The sequence below is a fragment of the Suncus etruscus genome, chromosome 12 (genome assembly GCF_024139225.1).
Source record: "Suncus etruscus isolate mSunEtr1 chromosome 12, mSunEtr1.pri.cur, whole genome shotgun sequence".
NCBI lineage: Eukaryota > Metazoa > Chordata > Mammalia > Eulipotyphla > Soricidae > Suncus > Suncus etruscus.
The window spans coordinates 38,398,485-38,424,115 of record NC_064859.1 but is presented as its reverse complement, the minus strand read 5'-3'; the positions used below and the strand labels follow the sequence as shown (position 1 = coordinate 38,424,115).

At 33.0% G+C, this 25,631-nt stretch overlaps 1 protein-coding gene across 4 annotated transcripts in view; it reads left to right on the top strand.

Moving 5' to 3' along the window:
* CCDC85A (coiled-coil domain containing 85A) overlaps window positions 1-25,181 on the top strand; it is a 227,984-nt gene extending 202,803 nt beyond the window's left edge. For 2 of the 4 annotated variants that reach the window (XM_049784783.1, XM_049784782.1), the window contains one exon: window positions 23,324-25,181. In XM_049784783.1, coding sequence (XP_049640740.1) covers window positions 23,324-23,373 — 50 coding nt within the window. In that variant the 3' untranslated portion in view covers window positions 23,374-25,181. Of the gene's footprint in view, window positions 1-8,657; window positions 8,793-11,926; window positions 12,047-23,323 lie in introns of all 4 variants that reach the window. The other 2 variants (XM_049784780.1, XM_049784781.1) reach the window with 2 other exon arrangements.
* The last annotated feature ends 450 nt before the right edge of the window (window positions 25,182-25,631 follow it).

Sequence of the window (25,631 nt, the reverse complement as noted above, 5' to 3'; positions counted from 1 at the left end):
ATGGTTCCATCCCCAGGCGTCCCATATGATCCCACAAGCCAGGAGAGATTTCTGAGTGCATAGCCAGGAGTAACCCCTGAGTGTCACCGGGTGTGGACCCCCCCAAAAAAACTATATGCAAATATATGGAATATATGGAAAGGAGAGGCCCACATATAATTTTTCCCCAAAGCTATGCCTGAATTTTGAATTTATTTTATGGGTAAACTGCAAAGTTGCTCAATATTTTGTTCTAATTTTATGGGTCCTGAAGTTGCCTTTTTGAATATTATTATACTTATAGAAATTTCATTATTATATATAGTTATATATAATATATTTACATGATATATTTTTGGCAAGATATTGTTATTAAACTAAATTTACTGAGAAATATATGCAGGGGGAGAAAAAGAGGAATACATGTTCAGGAGAAAACATGGACTTTTCCAGAGAGGAATAAAGTCAGAAAGAGATTTACATATTAAAGAGAGAACAAGGGTGTGAAAGAGCAAATCTGTTTATGAATGTTGTCCATCTCTTAGTATTACCTTCTCACTGGGTGCTGGAGTTTGATTAGAAGACTCATGGGAGTTGACTGAGAGAGTAGAGAGTAGTAGAAAGAACTTGAAAGCACCTAACTAACTACTTACTAAGGATATGAATATGTTATCATGGGCATTGCACTGGTTAGGCCAATAATGACAGTATGAATTCTTTTAAAACCCAATACATCTCTCTTAATTGAGAAAATGGAAAATAATTGGGCATAGTCAGAACTATACAATATGTCAATAAGAGCTTAAAAAATTTTAGTGTAAGGGTATATTTTTATGAATAAAGCAAAATACTGAAAGAGTAATACTTGTTTATTTTTTTTTGCAAACTTACATTATGCCCAAATGTTAATACAGGGTTCTTCATTACAAAGAAAAATAAAATAATCAATATGTGAAAAATGGCTATTTTTAAATTAAGTACCGTTTACAGTATATATGAGGTAGAAACCTATATATATATATATATTTACTCTACAAAGAATGGGTTAATGTGTAGGTTATTTCCATAAATTTGCTCTTGTAAATAATGTTGCAATAAAATATCAGTTTCCTATATAGTTGTTAATTAATTTTTTTATGTTTTGTCTATATATACATCAGTATGTTAGCTAATTTATAAGGTATATCTACTCTTAATTTTGGAGTCACTTTGTATCGTCACTGTTTTCTATTGGACTGATACTATCAATGTACAAGTTTCCTTTTTTAGTATTTTTGCCAAAACCCACTTCTTCTGATTTAACTAAGCATTATTTACACTGACAACTCACTGTAGTTTTGATTTCTCTTTCCCTAATAATAAATGATGATAAAGATAAAAAAGAAAAGAAAAAAGAAGACACATGGAAGAAACTTAAAAACCTTCCTTTAGTCAGACCCTTCCTTTCTCATGATTTTATTATTTCCTGGTCAACTTAACAAGTATTTATGTTAATCGATGTTTGGTTATTGCACTTTAACTCTGTGCACATTTTCCTTGGGATTCTGAGGTGGTGAGATATTTAATGCAATCAATACTCTACAAACCAAGGTGGGTGCCCTTTAACATTACTTTTTTGCTTTTGCACTTACAGTTACAATTCCCAGCCTTGACTTTGTCCTACTCATACTTGCCTTAATCACCATCTCTATTTTTAAAATTATTGTTAGATTTAAAAGATGTGTTTTTCAGCAGCATTACCATAATGTTAACCTGATTCAGAAATTATTTGGTATATCGTTTTTTGTTCTTCCCTCCTAGACATTTCAGTGTTTTTCACTAGACATCATCATTACCTAGAAGCAGAATATACTGATTAATGTCCACATTTCTTAACTATTGTTTAGTAATTAATTTTTTCCTTTACAAATCTTCATTGTTATTCTTTCTCTGCTGTCATTCTGGCCATAGAGATACAGGTTGTTTACTGTCTCTGCCCTTTCAAGATGTTCATTCTGTTTCCAGGATTGGCCTCATCTTGAAAGGCATACTTCTAACCACTATAATTACTTTCATCATTTTTTCTAGCAACTTTATATGTCTGCAAGCTTCATCCACAGTTAGATGTGAACATATTTTTTCAAAAACAAAGTAAAAATATATTATTTGACCAGATATTTCAACATAGCATTGCTAAACAGATATTTCAACCCAGCATCGTTACAATCATTCCCAATTTAAATATTTTTTTTTACAAACTTATTCTACTTGTTGGAAGAGAGTTATTTGTGGGGGTGTCTGTGAAAAATGCTTTGGAACATTTTTATTGCTGATTTACTCTTTAATTTTGGTTTTAAAATGTGGAGAGAGACATTGGCATTTCTAATCCTGACTCATGATCTTTTGGCTTAATTCATAGCCTAAATGTTGGGAACCATCTTGTAATCTTCTTTCAACCTTCCTATCTATATTCAAATAAACAATAAGGCTTTAGGGGTCCTGCCCTTTAATCTATTAGTGCCTTACTTTACACATTCTTTGCTGTCATTTAGTATAGACAATAAGTTTTTCACTTCAGCTTCTTTATTCATCTCCTAATTGGATTTTATCCCAGTTAATCATTCTTCTCTTTAATCATTTGCTACATTATTAATAGATGTATTTATGAAGCGGCTAATCTTGCCAAGTAGCTTATGCTATTTAGTTTATACTTAAGTTGTCAAAGATGGACTTGTATAGAAATGGCTATTTCACTTATTTTAGCCCATTATTCACTCACTAGTTATATGTTCCATTGACTTAAAAAATATTGCACAAGAACAGTATTCAACAGAGAAATGTTTATCTTTTTTACTTATAGTATTACTCTAATAAGTGAATTGTTCATTTTCTTCATAAATCCTTTAGGTAGATATGTTTAAAATCTCATGTATCTAGGTCTCTGTAACTGTTGTGGCCCAGATATGAAATTGTTATGGAGAAAGTAAAATGAACGTAGAGCTGATTCAGCTGGTGTGTGTTGCCTCTTCTATATTGGTTATAAAAATTAATCATTGCTGCTCTGACTACCCTAATCTTCTGCACAGGATCTCCTGTCTTGCAGCCTAGGAACTAATTGATGATTATATAGAATAAGAGACCTCAAGGGTCACAAAATAAAACACAATGAAAATCTTTGAGAGAATAACCAAGCCATGAGTTAGTGTCTAAAAATGGCTGAAAAAACATGCAATATAAACTCTTATTAGCTAACCTTATGAATTTTCTTTTTTGAGGAGAGAGCATTCCTAAGTGGTGCACAGGGATTGCTCAAGCTCTTCTCAGCCAGTACTAGGGCCAATTCTTCCACAAGAGGGCCTGTTGATGCAGTCTTGCAGGAACTCCAGAAACACACCCAATAGGGTTTGAGCTTTGAACCAGGGCAACTGTTTAAAAGGTTTGCATCTTAACCCTTGTACTTTTTCTCTGGCCATTTATTGTTTAATTGGCTACTGATAAATCTTAACATACTATAGGAGCTTAGTGTCAGCTTTCAAAGAATCTTCTGAACAGAGTGCAACCCTTCGTTAAGTAGAAGGAAAGGATGGTCGATGTCCTGGTCCAGATTTCTGTATGTGTGTAGTACAGTTTTGAGGATGAATTCTTATTTCTGGATTCTTATTTCTATTTGCTGTTAATTATAATATTTCCTGGTATGGATGCTTAAAATTAGATATAGAATCTTTACATTTCTATCTTAATGAAGCTTTACTCATTTATTTTTGCCGAGGAAACTTTATTTTGCCCCATCAGTTCCACAAAGCTTCTGTCAGTTTTGTTCTCTGTAGGATTTATGTTTTGATTTTTAAGGTACTATATAGTATTTGGATTACTCTACACTGAGGGCTCTTTATCTTTGGCCACCTGCCAGACCATTTTGTATTCTGTTTCTCCTAGCTTTGTTAGAGTAGGAGTGTCTTTCTATTTTTTAATGCTATTCTTTGTGTTCGAGTAATTTCCTATTTGATACTTGAAATATGCAGTGTTTATATTTAGATCACTTGAGGGCTAATGCTAGAGTTTCTTTCCAAATCATCACACACTCAAAAGCATGTGGGTAGCACGTGCTCAGAAAAAATCTACTATGGAATTGTCACCAGAAATTTTGCTTTGCAGTCTGACAAAGTAGATCTTTCTCAAAATCAATCCATAATTGATACCTTGCACTGGGTGACGTGGGAGTTGGAGGAGTAAATCCTGTGTATTATCAGGTACCCACCTGCAACTTTAGTTTCTCTTCACTAACAGCCCATAGAAACCATTCAATTTTGACTGACCTTTTTTGCCAGTGTCTTACCCCTGACACTCCACCAAAAACTAAAAAGCACGTGAAAGTAGACTGATGAACAAATTATAAAATTTGTTAACAAAAAAAGCAAAATCATTCATAAACTTAATAAGATGTTTTTATCCTGTGGGTAAATAAATGAACATCTATAAATTTAGGAAATAATATTTAAATTCTATTTAAAATAAATATTAAATATAGTCTTAATTTTAAATTAAAATTTAAATAAAATATTTTAAATTAAAAGTAATTTCTATGAACATAATCAGATAAATATCATTTATTCAAGAAAAGCAGAATGTCTCTTAGGACTAATAAGTCCATATATATAGAATCCTTGGGAAACATTTTTCATGGTGAATTTTGAAGACTTGGAATATGAGCTTGTTTGTTCACTAGAGTGTATATTCTATCAATGAAGATTGATCAAACTGAAAAAAGCATCATTTTGAGAGTATGCAAAACACCTATAGAAGGAATGAACAATCTGATTTCTCCTAAAGTAGGTATCTGTTCTAATGAAGTCTGATGGACAGTTTGATAGTTAGACATAGCTTTAGAACATAAAAAAAATAAGCAAATTAGCCAACAGGAAACCAGTTTAAGTAATTTATTTTTAAGCTTCCCAGAGTGACTTCTAATACACAAAACATCTGGGCTAAAGTTACATATTGTGTTTTTTAAATAGGAAGCTTGAATTTTAAATGATAAAATATAAAAACGTAACATTTTCACTTTCATTGATGCTGTTTTTCAGGGTTTTGTTCTGTTTTATTTGTTTGGTTTGTTTTGGTTGTTTTTTGTTTTAGATTTTTTAGGTCACAACAGCCAGCACTGAGTGATTACTCTTGGTTCTAACCTCAGAGATCACACCTGGCCAGCTTAGTAGACCATAATGTGTACTGAAGAATCAAACCCACATCAGCCTCCTGCAAGGCACAACAACGCCCCACTCTTTGTGCTATCATTCTGTTCCCTGATTTTAAATGTGTACTTTTGTAAGACAAAGACTAGAAATTTATAAAATATTCATTGATATTTTATTAAAATAATATATAAAATATTCGTAAGATAAGAATTCTACTTAATGACAAATATATCTTATAGTTATTAGAATTAATTAATTATGATACTTTGGCTAAGATGTATATTTTTTGTTTGAATAATTCCTTAAATTTTTACCTAGCTTTATTTTACTTCTTAATTTTTAAGAAGTCTATTATTTTAAGAACCATGACAGCTAATGTCCCAAATCTCAGTTTTAATGAAAAACATCTCCAGATATCATGTATATGAGGCATAAAAAATTTTGAGGGGTTGGAGTGGTGGCACAAGTGGTAAGAAGTCTGCCTTGGGGCCCGGAGAGATAGCACAGTGGTGTTTGCCTTACAAGCAGCCGATCCAGGACCAAAGGTGGTTGGTTTGAATCCCGGTGTCCCATATGGTCCCTGCCAGGAGCTATTTCTGAGCAGACAGCCAGGAATAACCCCTGAGTAACGCCGGGTGTGGCCCAAAAACAAAACAAAACAAAACAAAGCAAAACAAAACAAAAAAAGAAGTCTGCCTTGCCCGCGCTAGCCTAGAGCGGACAGCAATTTGATCCCCTGGCATCCCATATGGCCCCCCAAGCTAGGAGCAACCTCTGAGCATCACCGGGTGTGTCCCCAAAAACCAAAATTAATTAATTAATTTAAATTTTATTCTCATAAGAGACAACAAGGTGTGCTTTTATATAAACTAGGGTTTTTGATTACATTATCAAAATTCATAATTTCTATAACTAATGCTTACTAAATAGTAAATAATCTGTAATTTGCCTCCAACATAGCTTTTCTTTTACTTTTAGCCTTTAATTTAGGTCATTTGATAACTAAATTAATTTTCAGATTACTCTATATGCCTGTATATAATGTTGATGAATACAGATATCTATGTTGAATTACAGGCATTTGTTTTTATAATATTTTATAATTTTGAATTTTTGAAAACTGCTGAAAATGAAGCCAAATTATTTTTCAGAAAATAAAACAGTGACTTTTTTACAGTTGTTTGGAGATGTTCTTTCAATTAATGGCTAAAATCTGTATTCTTCTATTTCAACCTCTGAAACAGGAGCTTTCAAAACAACTTTAATCACTGAATTATTATAATCTCACCAATTTTATGAAGCTATCTTCCTAAAGTAGCATATTTATAATTATAGGATTAGAAAAGAGTTAAGCCTTCTTTAGTGATAAACAGCTTTCAAATATACTTTCTAATTTAAAGGTCCAAAATATTGGCCAATTGAGAACAAATTTTTCTATGGCTTAATTGAAAAATAATAAAAATTGAAAAGATGGAACCGTAGAGATATGATAGTAGGTAGGGTGCCTGCCTTGCACTTGGCCAACCTAGATTTGATCGCCAGTATAGTCCCCTGAGCATCGCCAGGAGTGACCACTGAACATATAAAGTCAAAAGTAAACCCTGAGCATCATTGTAACAAAAATTTAAAAAATAAATAAGTAAATAAATAAAAAGGGGGAAAGTTGTTAATGTGAATAAAAATTCAATAATGTTAATTCTGTTTTCCTTTTCCTTTAAAATGTTTACATGATTATTCTACAGAAACTTGATTCATGTATCATTGATACATGTTTTTTTGAGGTTAATAACAGCATGCAGTCTATATTTATATGTCTAAAATGAACTTTGTATTTTGTTAAACATCCGCAAGATGTTCTTCTAGAAAATTTGTGATATAGATGTTGTCTTACATTTCATAGTTATGATTATAAACTTTGTTTTTAGAGAGACATTGGGATTTAAATTCACTAGATACTAAGGATAATCAAAGCAAGGATTCATATTTTTACTCATATGCTAAATTTGAAAAAAATAATTATTGAAGTATGCACAAGAAGTTAATGGCATACCAAAAAGAGGAGCAGACTTCTGCAAATTGTCATGGTAAAATTTATTGGATATAATTATTTTAATAATGGGAATAAACAATAATAGCACATGATCTGATAATAAAATAACAATATTGATATGATGAAATTATTGTTATGTAAAAGAACAAGTCCACCATTTTTTTTCTTTTGTGTGGGAAATATGTCTGTCTGTCTTACTTAGTGTAGCTAAATGGTACAGATCCACAAAACATTTCTGTGGATGCTAACTGCTGACATTGCTTCTTTTTCACTTCTCTCAAGACCTGTTATATATTCTTTATTTCTTAGTCTCTAGAAGTTAGAGAAGAGTGAAAATTTTATACTTCTCTTTATTCTCAAAAACAATCACCTTCTTTCTGGAAATGGATAAATGGTAATTTAAAATTTTCTTTTATTTATTTATTTATTTATTTATTTATTTATTTATTTATTTATTTATTTATTTATTTATTTATTTTTGGTTTTTGGGTCACACCCAGCAGTGCTCAGAGGTTATTCCTGGCTCCAGGCTCAGAAATTGCTCCTGGCAGGCACGGGGGACCATATGGGGAGCCGGGATTCGAACCAATGACCTCCTGCATGAAAGGCAAATGCCTTACCTCCATGCTATCTCTCCGGCCCCTAATTTAAAATTTTCAATCTCATAAAATTAACTTAAACATTTAAACCGTGAAAGTTTTAGGCTAATTTTTGAATTTCACTTCTCTCTAAAATTTTTTAGAGCTTAGCATTAAAAGTCAGTGAATGTTGGCAGGTCTAAGAAATTATTTTCAAATAAGTTAATTTTGCTTCTGATCATTTTAGTAGAATTATAAAGTTCGGTCAAAGAAAAAAGTGAAAATTGGAAATATTTATCTTTGTAGCATTGTTACGTAACTGCTATAATTAAACCAGTACATAAATGCGGTACTATAACTGGAAAATAGATATTTTTATAACCCTGGGTATCTCTTATGTAAATACTTGTTTTAATTCAGCAATGACTTCTTAGCTTATGTAGAAAATTTATTAGATGCATTTCTGTTGAATTATTTGCTCATTTCGTGTCTTATCAAAAGAATATTAGCATTTCCAACTGCATTTCGTGCAATTGTTCTCTTAAGTTCTGAAGTTAACTGTTCACACTTGAAGGACTTACAGTCACACTACTTCCCACAGTCAAACCTGTAAAGTAAAATAGCTTTATTTACTCTGATACTTAGCATTATCATCTATCTCTTTCTTTGTCAAAATCCTAAAATAAAATGATCACTACTTGCTCTACTCTTAAAAAATACTTTAAACTCCCCCCATCATTAAAGGTGCATGCTACAAATTGCCATTTGTGGTCATTGTGATCATTTCATCAAGTTTCTTTTTCTGTCTGCTTTTTTGAGACTTTGGGAAACAGTATTTTTTTCTGAGTGATTGTGCTATATTGTTCCAAATATAAGGCCACCCAGAATAGAAGGCAACCTCCAACTAGAGACAGCTCAAATATGGAGAAAGGCTGGGGGCCCAGAGCCCGGCGGGTCTTGCAGTGGTGGCAAGGGTGCGGAGGAATAGGACGATGCCTGCCCACTTTCCCGGTGAGTGAAGATGAGTCAGTTGCCGCATTTCTTGTACATAATAGATGACTCTCTTGCTAGAGGAAAACTTATACGGGGGAGGGGGGTAGAGAAAAAAGTCTGTACACATCAAAGAAAGTTGTTATGTGTCTAAATCTAGAAGAAACAATGGCATTAAGTTTTCTACCTCCTAGATAGTTTTATTGTCACTTGTTTTGGTTTTTGTGTTTACCTGAATTTGAGTTAAGAATCAAAATAATCCACAATACTGGAAAGAACCCTGCACTTTCATAAAAAAGAGGTAAAAGTTTGATGGTGATCAATTGTTAAATATCATCAGATATCTCTAGTCTAGCCCAAGAAGCGAATTCTTGCCCTTTCAAATTAACTATTGACCCGAGATGGTGCATACACTATGTGATCATGTGCAATTTGAAAACAATCTGGAAATGATATTTCCCATCTTATTAACATTTTCCTCCTTTTAAACTTTCTGTCTCCTGAGCCAGCCAAGTCATAATTTAAATAATTGGGGTTAATCTAATGAATAGACTCCAAAGAACAGTTTAAAATCAGTGCATTAGTATTTCACTCAATACAACGTTTTAGAAAATGCTTTTGTAAAACTATATTAGTCACTTTAGTGCATATATAGGCATGGAAGATAACTCTAACCAAATATTGACTTGCTTTTATAAAATATATGGAAATTTAAACTTTAATAGTAATTACATGAGTTGCAATAGTTTGCTGCTTGATTATAAAATTATTTAGCCCCTCTAGGTATATAAAATTATCAGGTATTTGGTTAACCTCATGACTTCACAAAACTCTCATAAAATATGAATTTAATTTTTATGGTGATCATTTTATTAGCCTGTGACTCATAAAGCAAATAAGAATTTAATTCCTGAAGGATTACTTCCTATTTTCGTCTTTATTGTTGTTGTTACTCATTATTTTAGGTAAATATTGTTAACAAAATATACTATATTTCTGAGTAGATAAAGAAAGTCATTTCTACCCTTTTAGTAGAGATGCAACTTTATAGATCTCCTAAACCAAAATGCCTAGAAAACTAGAGGCCAAGTAAAGCATGCCAATGTTAATATGCCAGCCATTTTGTCATGTCTGTAACATGAATCTTTGAAACAAACAGGACATTATAAAATAAGTTTCAAAAGCATGTATTAGGGGAAGGGTAGCCCAGAGAAGAGAAGGTTATATATTGCCAAGTTAGAGTATCAATCAGAGGGAAAATGGCACTACAAGATTGGATCCTGGATGAGAGTCTTGATCCTGGAAATGTTTTCAAAACTGTTTCCAAAAGTGGAACTAATAGAAAATGAATAGTTGAATAATAGAGATATTCAGGATAGAAGGGCTTCATTTATAACTTTTTCATTTTGGAACTTTTGTCCCTACAAAGAAAGAGGATGTCCAACAGTTGAAGGGTGTGTGTGTGTGAAGGGTGTGTGTGCATGTTGTATGTCAGTGTTTATAGGCCCATTAATTGTACCATTATATATGATTTAATATGAATTGTAAATACAGAAAACAGATTCTATAATTTTGGGACTGTTATAATTGAATATCCTTTGTCATTACTTCCATTAATTTTTATTAGCAATGGAGGACATAAGCTTGCAAAGGTGATCTACAGGTCATTTTCCACAGCTTCTTTCCTTTGTAGGTTAAGTAAGGGTGGGGCCTTACTTAAAATAAAATGATTACATTGAATAACTCTCTAAACAAGGCAAAAAAAAAACCGTGACTCAGCTGGTTTTCAAGGTTATAAGGTAAGAAAAGACTTCAAGGACAGAAGAAGTGACAACAGCAAGGAAGAAAAGATACCTAGATTGAATAAATAATGCTTTTTCTAAAAAATCAATGGGAATTGTCAGTTTATCTAGAATAGAATGATCTCAGCCAGAACAAAAGAGGGCAGTGCACTTGCCTTGCTTGTAGCAGACCTGGGCTTTGTTTGGTTTGGTCCCTGTCATCCCATATGGTCCCCCAAGCACTACCAGGAATTACCAGGAGTAACCACTGAATATCACTGGGTGTGGCCCCCAAATAAAATAAAATTTAAAAATAAAATAGTATGATCTTACATATATTCTGTATTTATAACGTGTATTCAGCTTCTTTCCCATACCTAAAATGATTAATGTAAAAGCGCTATAGATTCTGGAAATGCATTTTCAATACACTGTTGATACTTCTTTTTAGAAATTCATACATAACCCATCTGAAGTGGCTCCATTTAGAGAGTAGATTCTTAGGTTCAATGTATATGAACTAGCCATTAGTTAATCCTATTATGTGTTTAAAAAAACTGTAGATTTGTTGGTAGGCAAAATTTAAATCTCTCTAAGCCACATGAGGGTAATTATCTCCATAAAGATAGGTTTGGAAAATTCCAATTGGATTGCTTTTTTAGGAAAGTTAGATACTGATGTTCTCATTTCTTTCCTAATCTATATCTTACCCCAAGAAATCTTACCAAGTTTTAATTTTAGGTTTTATTTTTACTTAAATGTTTAGATGGTAACTGAATCTCAAAGGTCAAATTAGTCACGTCCAGGTTCTGATTTCTCCAGTTCAGGAATCACTACTTGGAAAATATGTAATTTGTGATATTATCTATTCCATTTAAAAAGATCAGAAAAAGATAACATTCTTAAATTGATTAAAACCCAGAATTATTACCCAAAGACAAGTTTTATTAGTTTTTCTAGTGTCAGAAAGTGATATATATGCAATTTATGAGACATATGAAATAGGGCATGTAGTTTACTGAGTGAACATGTTTATCTCAGCTGTGAAGTAACCCAAATTCCTCATTCTTAAGTATCATTGTTTCACAAATCATTCTTAGAGTGTTAAATTAGCCATTCTTTGGTAATAGATACATTTGAGAAATAAATGATTGCATATGGTTTAAATAGAATTGAGTTTTTGACTAAGATTTCTTGCTGGTCATGCGGGAAGTATATACCAATAAGCAGGTTAATAGCATTTTAGGACATGCTAGAAAATAATTGACAATATGGTTAATTCTCATTTGTCAGTGAAAATGAATATTGAATGACATCTATACAAGTTATAAACGACTTTTGTTTTAATAACAAAGTTGTTGATTTTTTACTAAGGGTTCTTTTAGGTTACCATCAGGGGCTGATGGGAGTAACAGTTCACCCAACTCTCCAGCTAGCTTCAGTGGACATACCACACCTTCTCAGCAACCTGACCCCGTGGTACATTCTCTTAAGGTAACCTATTATGTACAACCATTTATCTAGAACTTCGGCTGTGTTGTGGCTTGTTTGCTATAGTTTGGTAGTCTACAGAGTCATGTTAACAATAGATACTTTATATTTTAAAGTTTTATTCTGTAACTTTTTGGATCTTATTTTTGAAGTATAATTTAATTACTGGGTTTTAGTACTTGTAATTGAGCCTTTTATCATTTTGTTTTGGATAATGTGATTCATATACTTTACATCAGAATTGAAGTTTGTGCATGTATATCATATATGTAAAAATACTGTCATAGGTAATGTATGTGTAAGTTTTACATCATGTCTCCAAATTTAAAGAGTTGACCAAAATAAAGAATGATAACATATTTTCTTTACATAATTAAAATACTTTGTGAAATTTACTAAAACAAAGAATTGACATTTAAAAAAAAAGCTTTGGGACAAGAGAGATTACAATGAATAGAGAGTAAGCCTTGTACATGGATGACTTTGTTCTACTGTGGCACCTCAGATGGCTCCCCAAGAATACCAAGAGTGATACCTGAGGGCAGAGCAAGGAGTGACCCTGACTACCAAAACAAAACAAATTTAAAATACTTAAAACTTTAACTAAAGTTTCCTTATAGAGTCATAGGACTAAAATGGTGATCTTATAATACACAAACCTCTGTTGTCTTTTTGTTGTTGTTGTTGTTGTTGTTTTTGAACCACACCTGACAAATCTCAGGGGTTACTCCTGGTTATGAGCTCAGAAATCACCCCTGGCTTGAGAGACCAAATGGGACCCTGGGGAATCAAACTGCTATCCTTCCTGGATCATCAGCGTGTAATGCAAACTCCCTACTGCTGCACCACTGATCCGGCCCCTCTTTTTCTTTCTTTCTTTCTTTCTTTCTTTCTTTCTTTCTTTCTTTCTTTCTTTCTTTCTTTCTTTCTTTCTTTCTTTCTTTCTTTCTTTCTTTCTTTCTTTCTTTCTTTCTTTCTTTCTTTCTTTCTTTCTTTCTTTCTTTCTTTCTTTCTTTCTTTCTTTCTTTCTTTCTTTCTTTCTTTCTTTCTTTCTTTCTTTCTTTCTTTCTTTCTTCTTTCTTTCTTTCTTTCTCTCTCTCTCTCTCTCTTTCTTTCTTTCTTTCTTTCTTTCTTTCTTTCTTTCTTTCTTTCTTTCTTTCTTTCTTTCTCTCTCTTTCCTTTCTTTCTTTCTTTCTTTCTTTCTTTCTTTCTTTCTTTCTTTCTCTTTCTTTCTTTCTTTCTTCTTTCTTTCTTTCTTTCTTTCTTTCTTTCTTTCTTTCTTTCTTTCTTTCTTTCTTTCTCTCTCTCTCTCTCTCTCTCTTTCTTTCTTTCTTTCTTTCTTTCTTTCTTTCTTTCTTTCTTTCTTTCTTTCTTTCTTTCTTTCTTTCTTTCTTTCTTTCTTTCTGTCTTTCTTTCTTTCTTTCTTTCTTTCTTTCTTTCTTTCTTTCTTTCTTTCTTTCTTTCTTTCTTTTCTTTCTTTCTTTCTTTCTTTCTTTCTCCCTCCTTTCCCTCCTTCCTTCCTCCCTCCCTCCCTCCCTCCCTCCCTCCCTCCCTCCCTCCCTCCCTTCCTTCCTTCCTTCTTTTCTTTTTTGGTTTTTAGGCCACACCCGTTTGACACTCAGGGGTTACTCCTGGTTATGCGCTCAGAAATCGCTCCTGGCTTGGGGGGACCATATGGGACGCCGGGGATAGAACCGCGGTCCGTCCTACGCTAGCTCTTGCAAAGCAGACACCTTACCTCTAGTGCCACCTTCCCGGCCCCTGCTTTTTCTTAAGATTCTAAAATGACTGAAAAATATTTGACATTTTTTTAACAAAGTGTTTTATTTTTTTTTAAATCTTTATTTTGACCAAAGTGAATAACAAATTATTCACAGTAATATTTTAGGTACATAGTGACATTGAATCAGGGGCATTCGCATCATCAATGTTGTCCTCCCTCCCCCCTTCCCAGCATGCATCCCATATCCCCCTCTTTGGCCCCCAAGGATGCTAGTATATGTGGTCTCCTCTGTGTCTCGCTTGTTGTAGATTGGGTATAGATTCTGTTGTCGTTGGTTTTGGATTTGGTACCTAAGTCTGATCATTTTTTATTTCTACTCAATGTTCATACGTCTGTTTGGTCTTGCTACCCTCCATTATTTCCCCCTCAATTTGTGAGGCGAAACAAGGTGGTTCAAGTTATATGATTCTGTTTGAAGGAAAGAAAAAAGAAAAAAGGGGGAGGCAAAAATCAAACAAACAGAAAAATGAGAGGAGTCCTTCTAGAGGCTACAAATATCGATTTAAGAGAAGAAAGGGAAAAAGAAAAACATAACAACAATTCAAAAACATCAAGCAAAAAACCCCCAAAAAGCACCACTATAATAAAGACAACAAACAATAATCACTGGCCCAAAATGAAAGCAAAACAGAGCACAAAAATAAAACAAAACAAAAAAACAAAACAAAAAACAAACAACAGTAACAACTAAAATAATTAACTTGTGTTTCTTTCTTTCTTTCTTTCTTTCTTTCTTTCTTTCTTTCTTTCTTTCTTTCTTTCTTTCTTTCTTTCTTTCTTTCTTTCTTTCTTTCTTTCTTTCTTTCTTTCTTTCTCTCTCTCTCTCTCTCTCTCTCTCTTTCTTTCTTTCTTTCTTTCTTTCTTTCTTTCTTTCTTTCTTTCTTTCTTTCTTTCTTTCTTTCTTTCTTTCTTTCTTTCTTTCTTTCTTCTCTCTCTTTCTTTCTTTCTCTCTTTCTTTCTCTTTCTCCCTCTCTCTCTCCCTCCCTCTCTCCCTCCCTCTCTCCCTCCCTCCCTCTCTCCCTCTCTCCCTCCCTCCCTCTCTCCCTTCCTCCCTCCCTTCCTCTCTCCCTCCCTCTCTCCCTCCCTCCCTCCCTCTCTCCCTTTCCCTCTCTGTCTCTCTTTTTCTCTTTCTTTTTCTCTTTCTTTTTCTTTCTTTCTCTCTCTTTCTTTCTTTCTTTCTTTCTTTCTTTCTTTCTTTCTTTCTTTCTTTCTTTCTTTCTTTCTTTCTTTCTTTCTTTCTTTCTTTCTTTCTTTCTTTCTTTCTTTCTTTCTTCTCTTTTTTGCATAGGCACAGTACAGTAAATATTGGGGAGATTAGAAAGGGAATTCCCTTAGCCTCAAAGATACAGGGTTTCTCCTCCCTTGAGGTATACTGTCATGGGCATAACTCCAGGCTCCATACCTGTTCTTTTACTCTACCCTAGGTCCTTTTTTTCGTTGTTGCTTTTTTGGGCCTCACCCGTTTGATGCTCAGGGGTTACTCCTGGCTAAGCACTCAGAAATTGCCCCTTGGGGGGACGCCGGAGGTCGCGGTCCTTCCTTGGCTAGAGCTTGCAAGGCAGACACCTTACCTCTAGCGCCACCTCACTGGCCCCACCCCTAGGTCTTTTTGTGGTGTCTGGAAACTTCCTGCTCAGTTGACTGAAAATTTTTTTAACAAATACTGAGATTTCCAACAAATTAAATGTATTGAAAGAAAGCACATGAATAAATAATATAGAATAGAAATATATTTCTAAACAAAGAATCAATAACAGAGGGCAATAAAAATAACTTTTTAAAGTTAGGACAGTTCTTTTATTTTGTGTAATTTAAAGTATGAAACATTAACTAAATAATACTGTTCATTCAGCCTTTCTCACTTTAAAGGAGAAAAACTTCTGTTGTCTTTGCAACAAAAGTTTCATAATATTTCTCTAATAGTTTAGGCTTCAGAATGATATGTTATCATCTAAGAGGTACACTTTTTCAGAGTAAGCCATACCTGTAATGCATAAAACAATTAAATAGATAAGAACTTCATGATATGTAACTTGAAATGATTTAGCTTCACACAAAATTTAGCTTCCTTGTTCATTTTGCTATAACGGAAATCAATGAGTGAGCTTCTCCCAAACATAAACTAGTTACCGATAAGAATAGGTAGTCCAACTATATGGGAGGCCACTGGCAATGCAACGGCATTACTTATCTTGGTTGGGTAATTTATAAAAAAGGAACAGGACAAAATTGATGGGGGAAGTACACCAGATTTAAGGGCACTGCTATTACTTGTTTCTCTTTTCTATCTGCATCTGTATTTGATTCTGTTTGGCATGAGCACCATATAAATATGCTGATACTTTAACGTGAATCAGGTGTAACCTGAAAAGTATTTTGTGAATAAAAGATGGACCAGAGAGTAACTTCAGTCTTTCAAAATTGCCTGCTCCTTCTCCAGAATCAACTTACAGCCTGACTTTCAAACTATTTGAAAACTATTTCAGAGTGTTGCTTGTTAAAGTACAGTTTGAATCATATCAGTCTAATGGGTTGCGCTGTAATCTTCAAATTTTTCAACTGTATCACTGTAGCCTAAACAGAAGAAAGGGGCATGGAAGAGCTCCTTAATTTTTTCAGAATTAATTTTCTAATTTTCATATAAAATTTTGTCTCAAGAGAGGAAGATATTATGCTATAATCAGAAGACTTAAGTGTTCTCATTTGACAGATGTTCAATAATGAGCAAATGAAGCCTCTTTATTGGGTAACAAGAGGCCTTTGACTGTAAAATGTGTTTTCTTTCATTGCTTAACTGTGTTTGAAACAGAAATATGTGCAAACATTGCATCTGCAATAAATGCATCTTGAAAATATATGATCGTTGATCCAGAGCAATAGTACAGCAGGCAAGCTGTTTGCCTGGTTCAAGCCTTGGTACTCCTTATGATTTATATGATAATCTCTGAGTCCAGAGCCAGCATTGCTTGGGTTACTGGTGTGGCTCAGAAACAAACAAACAAAAAAATTATAACCCAAAAATGCATCTACTCAACACATTTTGTTTTTAAATGCCAGTAATTTTCTGTTCCGAAGGTAGTAATTAAAACTGGCTCCAATCTCAGAATTTTCTTATTTAAAGAAAAGATACCTAGGCTTTAATAAACATTATGGTTCTAATTTGGAATGGATGGAGTTGTAACTCAAGGCGCATAATGATCCCTTATAATAATGCTACACTCCTTTTTAAAATCCCTGATCACTATTAATAGGAGTTTAATTTCTAATTTAGTATAAAAAATAACTGATTTGAAGTACACTTCTCTAAGACTCATTATAAGTAAAATTTGTAGGCAAATGAACTTGTTCTAGGAGCTCTTAAAGTTTTCTATGAATATTCACTGAGAATAATCTGATAGCATTCACTGGGTTCTGCCAGGTGTGTAAAGCTTGTGAACTAACTGAACTTGGATGAGTAACAGGGTAAGACTTTTATTACCTTTTTATATCCACATAATAATTATGGCTAGAAGTCTTGAGTTCAGCTAATTTGCAAACTACTTACTATTTATTATGCGATTGAACTCTAGTAAATATCAGTGTTGTTTAATGCCTGTGAGCTTGACATGAAAATCCCACTTATTTCTTGGGTTATTTATTTTCACTTAGCTGTTTACTAATACTAATGCCCATTATATTAATGCCCAATGTTAATTACTAATTTTAATGGCCCAGGTTACACTTCTATATGTGGCCTTCAGCATTAATCATGATGACAAGTAAAATCAAAGCGTACCATAGTTCATTCAGTATTGATTTGATCTGATTTTTTGTTTGTTTGTTTATGTATTGGGGGCCACACCTGGTGTTGCTCAGGGGTTACTCCTGGCTGTCTACTCAGAAATAGCTCCTGGCAGGCATGGGGGACCATATGGGACACCGGGATTCAAACCAACCACCTTTGGTCCTGGATCGGCTGCTTGCAAGGCAAACACCACTGTGCTATCTCTCCGGGCCTGGTTTTTTTTTTTTTAGGAAAAGAACTGGTATTTAAATCAGCATCAAGGCTTTAAATCATAAGTGGAAAGAAAAACAACTTTTAATGCATAATTTTGTCTTATTTTGAAAAATGGGGAAACTTTATTCTAAGGAAGATTTTTTTCAACTTTTGCTTACATCTTTTTAATATAAAGAGTCACTTTCTAGGTTGCTATCAATGACTTTTTCCTCAGAAATGAGACATGTACAGCATTTTGGTGCTATTATGTACTTGGTGCTCTTATGTGCATATGTATGTATATATATACATACATACATACACATATATATATATATATATATTTTGTGACTAGATTCACCAGCACAGTCATCTTTTTAATTCATTTCTTCTATTGGCTTTGTTTGCACATCATTTGGACTATTTGGCATAAATTATATTACTCATCTTCATTATTGAGCAAAAATAACTTTAGCCAAATATTTAATGTAGGTTATCTTAATGGCTAAATTAGCTCAATCAATCTAATTATTTTAGACTTTAATGAATATAAGTGACTTTTAGTGATAGAAAACTTTTTAAATTTGTTTTAAATCGCCATTCTAAATTTAAGTAGAATTTTGTTGTTGTTGTTGTTTTGGGGGGCGGTCACACCTGGCAATGCTCAGCGGTTACTCTTGGCTCTGTGCTCAGAAATCGCTCCTGGCAGGCTCAGGGGACCCTATGGGATGTCGGGATTCAAACCACCGTCCTTCTGCATGCAAGGCAAATGCCTTACCTCCATGCTATCCCTCCGGCCCCAATTTAAGTAGAATTTAATCTTGGGGCTGGAGCGACACCAAGCATTTGCTTAGCAAGTGGCTAACCCTGGACAGACAGCCCTAGCCAGGATCGATTTTTTTTTTTTTTAATTTTAGGCCACAGCAGGTGATGCTCAGGGGTTACTCCTTCAGAAATCTCCTGGCTTGGGGGATCATATGGGACGCCGGGGGTGGAATCGCTATCTGTGTTAGGTAAGCCGTATGCAAGACTAAAACCGTACTGCTGTGCCACCGCTCCGGCCCCCAGGAGCAATTTCTGAGTGCATAGCCAGGAGTAACCCTTGAGCATAACCGGGTGTGGCCCAAAATTAAAAAAAAAAAACAATAAAGAATTTACTCTAGATAAGTTTCACAACAATCAACTATTGTTAAAGATTTTGCAATGTACTAACTAACCCACGCTGATATGCAGACATGAGAAATTAAAGGTCTTATAAAGTGAAATCATTACTGGTCTTGCTCAGATTTTTTTTTGTGTGTGTAGGGGAACACAACCAGCAGCGCTCAGGGGTTACCCCTTGCTCTATGCTCAGAAATTGCTCCTGGCAGGCTCAGGGGACCATATGGGATGCCAGGATTAGAGCCACCGTCCTTCTGCATGCAAGGCAAACGCCCTGCATCCATGCTATCTCTCCGGCCCCAGGTCTTGCTCATATTAACAGGTTTCTTCACATGTGAAATTTGCTTTTCTTTTTCAACAAATCTAGGTCTTGAATATTGAGACCTAACAGAGAATGACCTAAAGAAAGAGAAAGACTTAAAGAGAATTGAACATGTCCTAGTGAGATAGAAAAAACTATAGTCAGAGAAATGTTCCAATGTAAGTTTGATGTGCTTTATTGTGAATTCTGTATTAAGAGCTTCATTACAACTTAGTTATTGCTTTATGAATAGCTACTTAAAAAAATCCAGGTTTTATCCTCTGCATCCCTGTGGTCCCCTGAGCACCGCCAGGAGTAATTATTGAGTGCAGAAGCAGAAGTAACCCCTGAGCACTGCTTGGTTTGGTCCAAAAACCAAGAAAAGAAAAAGTTGAGCAAATGTGTTTATATTTCTTTATAAAAATAAAACCACTTCCTCTTGGTTAAGTTTTTATTGTAGTTTTATTACTATAATAATCATGTTAAAAGTTATCTTGCAAATTGTGTTTAAGTAAGATATAACCAACCAATTTTATATTCTATAATGATGTCTAACTACCTTAGATAATAAATTTACTGTTTTAAATGTTTTTTTCAAGTGTTTATAAGTAAAAAGTTTTCTGTCTCATATTTTTAAGAAGTTCCTTCTTAAAGTTGAAATCCTCTGATAAAATAGAAAACACATTTCCTCCAGATTTACTTTAACTATACTTAAAAAATTTTATCTTAATAGGTGATATTTTCTTTGTTCTTGATTATTATATGTGTGCTTCATGTCATAAAAATAGTAAGAATAAATACTTAATAAACAGTTACATTAAATTTAAATGCAACTATAAAGTTAAAAACCTAATGGAAGGAATTGCCATGCTCTTCGTGATGCATAACTGTAATCACTAATATAGCTCATATTTTAATATTACTATTTGACTAAATTTAATTTTAATATGTTATATATGAAAAGATAACCAATAATTTGTGGACCTAATTAAAGGTGAATTAGAACATTGTAGAGGAATATACTATTAAAAGCATATTTTTGGCTGATTATATTAAGACATGATTTTAATTGATTTTAATTTATTATTTTTCTTTATTCTTCTTGTCCTTGAGGATATCAGAAAATCTCAGTAATGTCTTTAATTTTTAAAGTAATCCCGGTTATATATCTCAGATACTAGTTTATTTCATTTAATGTTACAGGAATCCGGTAAATAGGCATGTTATATGTTACATGTGCTGGTATTAGTTTGTCCCTCCTGCTTGCTGCGTTGTGACCTTTTTCTTTATTTTGCAACCTTTTCAGATGATCACCATTTCTGTTCTGTATTTGTATTTTCTTTTGTTTCTTAATGATCATTAATTCTATATGTAGAAATTTTCTAAGAGCACCCCAGTTCCACCTTGTTATGACATTTTGGTCTATCTTATTTCTTTCAGATAGTTAAAAAATAGTTGATATATCTGGGAATGCCTATTTCTCAATCTGTTTATTATATAAGGAGAAAGTTTAGATGACCAAAATTATGAAACCAAAGAGTTCCATAAAAATTATGCACAGTGGTTCTCTAAAGAGTTTGTAACCTATGACCTCCTTTATAATTCATAAGTCTGAGTTGAGCTTAGACTATGGGTTATTTGTACAGAAATTTTAGAGTAGGTAGCACTTAGATTTTTATATTTAAAGAGAACTAAGATTCTCTTGGGATCAGAGCTATAGTATAGGGGAGTTAGGACATTTGCCTTGCACGCAGCTTACCCAGTTCGATACTCAGCATCCCATATGCGTCCCCCAAGCCTGCAGGAGTGATTCCTGAGCACAGAGCCAGAAGTAACTGCTGAGCACAGCTCAGAAACTACGATTCTAAAATCAAATTACCTGCTTAATTGTTCTCTTAGACACAGTATAACTATAAACCTGCTTAGTGCATTCCTGTGACTAGCCTTTTCCAAATACTCTGAGTGGTCAATATGGATTTTGTGTTTTTCTCCTCAAGAATAAAAAGCAATACATCTATCTGAGAGGACCATACTCTAACACTGAGTACAAGATTATTGTACAAGATTGTATAAGTACAAGATTTTTGTACTCAGTGTTAGAATTCCTAAAATAAAGTTTAAGGATTTATTTTCTTTACTGGATATTAGAATATTTATTTATTATTTAAGAGAAGATAGTCGCAAATGGACTACATCTTAATTACCTTTGTGCTGGTCTTTGGTTTGACTGTGTCCTCCAAAAATAATTCAAAGGGCTCCATGAACTTATGGTACTGTTGTTTTATATAAGATACTTCATAAAAATCAAAGTTTGCCTCTTTTACTTCTCTAGATCACTTGTTTTAACTTCCTTCTTTTGTTCTCCAAAATTAGAAATAAAATGCATGTGAACAAATATCTGAGTATTAGTACTATTACTATTTGTAATTATTTGGAAGTCAGGAAAGTATCAATTAAGTTAATATTTGTCAAATTATAAGTTAATCAACATAGAAATTGACTACTTGAAAATAGAGCTATAGGTTTTGGGACAGTAAAGATAAGCAATTTCTTAGAAACTAGCTATGATTGGGAAAACCTATTAGAATATAATATGTGCTTTTATTAATAATGTTCATAGAAAATAAAGCTTTCTAAATTGATACTGACTGTAAGATTTATAGCAGAAGTTTTGCCTCAGTTTCTAGTATTCATGCTGGTGATGTGTTGACATCTATCTATGCAATGAAAACCATTTATTTCCAGCACTATCACCTTGATTAGAAAACATGAAGTGCTTTTATTTTCTCTAACTGTACAACAGGAATATCTATAGCATCTTCTAAAAAGTAGCAAATCTCTTTGTAGTAATGATTTTGGTTCAGATTTGCTTTCTTGAATCATAAATTCTATGAGAAGGATGAAATACTTGAATGGTCATCTAGACAAATACTGATATAATCATTTCAAACTATTTGGGCCATAACTATCATTCCCATCAAATATGATAAGATATTGCTGCTAGAATGGAGTTTACCCAAACAGCTTAATAGGATCATTGGTTTAGAAATAAAATTAGAAGACAGAAACCTACCTTCATGTTACTGGGTTTCCATGAGGTATTTTCTATATTTAAAAACAAAACAAATGAGATGGTTTATAAATAATTAATAAACCCACTGTTTTGGGTTCATGTTAAAAATAATGTAATGATGTAATTTTGTGAAATTAATCAATATTCACATAGTCTTTATTATGAAAGTCTTTAGGATGGTTTGGCTGTTTGGTTTGTGATTTCTAATCAGTTTCAGTATTCTGGTATGACATTGAAGTCAATGTTTTATTTTATTTTTCATTTTTCTTAGAGACCTTTTATATCTCCTAAAATGCCTCCAATTTTAATATAATGTAATTTTTATCTACTTTAGTCTTTCTCAAACTTGTATTTTTACCTCTATTTGAATTCTTTCTATTAGAGCAATCTCCCTGATCATACTGTTAGCTAAGACATGATTACTAAGGCCCCTCTTTGCAAGAAAAGGAAAAAAAAAAACAAAACAGAATTAGCTACTGACTTTAAGGCTACCTTTTCATATCACATATAGCTCACGAACAAAGTTCCTCATTTTCTTTTGTGAATTAAACATCATGATGCCCCTTTTAACAGACAGTAACCAAGATGATTTTTCTCAGGTTTTAATTCTAGCTACTCATTAAAAGTCACCTTGGGTGCTTTTAAAAAAAATACTGATGTCTATGTTTCACCTCCACACAATCCAGTTAGTTACTGTGAGTTGAAATTACTGTTTAGTTCTCCAAATATACATCTTGTACATACAGCTGTGAACTATATAGTACGTTGACAGAATTCTGGCTTAGTTGCTAATGAGTTTGGTTTCATCTAGTGATGTCATTTAGATGCTTGTATCATTTGTTTGTGTTTGAAGTCATTTATGTGAGTATTTTTGTTTCATCTTCAAATTACTCTTTGCACTACTCCAAATCCCCCTTTTAAAATTACAAATTTCCTTGTGAATGAGATCAACTAAGATCCCCCCCCCCTTTTTTTCTCCCTATAAGGTTGTATGGCGGAAACTTGGCGATGCTGCAGGCTCCTGTCCTGGAATTAGGCAACATTTGTCTGGAAACCAGTACAAAGGACCAATGTGAGAAGCATTCCTTTTCGAACATGAGATCACCACTGCCAGAAAGAAAGAAAGGAAGAACGAATGATTTTCACAAAACTCGACTCATGGAACATGGAGTGATTTCCACTGGATCAATTTCGATTTTCTTTTTAAAATCAGTATAATTAAAGCTTATTATGTTTCTCACTTCTATGTCCACAAAAATCAATCTCAAGGTTGCTTTGAGAATTACCTTTTTGGTACCAATATTTTCATTAGAATTAAAATAGGTTTTGGCTCATATATAAAATTATTACTGAGAAACCTGCATGACTGCAGACATCAATAGAGCTTTGGTGGTTTGGATAGTTGATTCATTGCATATAATGGTGGGACCTTTCTACCATGTTATATTGAAAATAAGAAAAGGTGTTCACAACCTTCCCAAATTTGAGAGTTGGACACATCTTATATTTGAGGCAACAAGTATTAGTTTCCTAACACATATTTAATGTGCATATAAGATAAGATTATGTTTTTGGGTTTTTGTTTTGATGTTTGAGATTCTAAAAATACCATATATTTTTTTTTACCAGCTAGAAGTGTAGAATGACTTTGTAGAGTGTTTATCAAACAGTACATTTATGTCAGGTGATCCAAATAAATATTTCTTTTAATCTTGATACATGAAGATACATGTAGGGGGACATATCAACCTCTACCTTCATCAGTATATCAATTGATGTTAATATTGATCATTTTAATTAAATAAACAAGCAGTTTTTCTAAGTGTTTCCAGCTGTGAGATGTCAATTTCTACAATTTAGTTTATAGACATGCTGTTATATTTAATAAACTTTATGTATACTTTATAGCACTGCATTATGAAAATAGCTTTCTTTGCCTACAGCAGCTATTGTTTTCTGAAACTGGTGCATGTCTTTCATTATTGAGGCTAGCAGTTCTTTTCAGGTTTAAGGTTTGAAATAAAGGTGTGCTAGCTTTGCTTAGGTTTTTCTCTTTTGGCATATATGTGTGTATACATATATAGAGAGAAACTTGCATTAGTATATATATATACACACACGCACACATACTTTTAGACTGGTGAATTGAAAATGCTATGATAGATATTTTGTGTTTATTAAATGATAAATGATAATTTCTTGTATGAATGTGTAAGAGGCCTGTGACAGAATGCTAAATTTTTATATTTAAGGTTATAAAAGTAGGAATGCAACAATTCCCAGGTTTTATTTTTCTTCTAAATTACTCAGAATTAATACATAGTATATCCTTTGTTCTTGTGATTGTTTTTAAATGGGCTCATTACAGAGTATGCTCAGTACACAGTGTATTAATTGTCATTGGTGAAGGAATGTGAAGAAATTCACTGTACTTCTAATGTGTTAGTATGATAAAAATTCAGCTGTTTTTGAAAAATATATGAATTAATTTAATGTAGAATCATCTCTATTATAATTGGATAATCATTTAAATCTATATTTCTTCTAAAATGTTACATGTAAAACTATTATTGCTCTAGAAAAGAAAATTGCTTGTTCTATTTACACATTCTCTCACAGGAAAGCTTTTATCTTTAAGTTGTTGTATTCCTACATGCTAAACACTTAAAATAAGTTTTGTGCCTGCAGTTAAGTCTGCAGAAACTAATACAAGAAACACTGGTCTTTTGACAAATACTTGTGTAAATTTTGATACTGTATTAAAACTATTTTTTTAAAGTTCTGCATAAATTGAGTAGTAGGTATGTGTTCATCTTAGCTATGATAATAAATTACTTAATCTCACATTGCTGTTTTTCACTCAGAATGTTTTTCCTAGTCACTGAATATCACAATGTTCCTATATGACCCTTGTAATAATGGTAATAGATTATCCATTATCTTAAACATAACAAAGGCATGATGTATATCTGTTCCTACTTTGATATTTAATATTTAAAATTCCTTAATAATTTTTTATGATGTAGTAAAAAGTTAGAATGATATTTAAGAATTTTGCTAGGTTTTCTTATAAAATGTTCATGTCAAGATTTAGGTTACATTTGATTATAATTTTTAAATGTTGATCATTAGGTGTAACAGAGCGATATGCTAATTTGAAAGTTTTGGTCCCCATGTTTAAGATATTTATACATTAATGGGAAAAGATAGATATACATGACCAAGATAGAAATTAGAAAGCACACACTATTGTAAATAACTAAGATTGTGGAATACTGGGCAGGAATAATAACA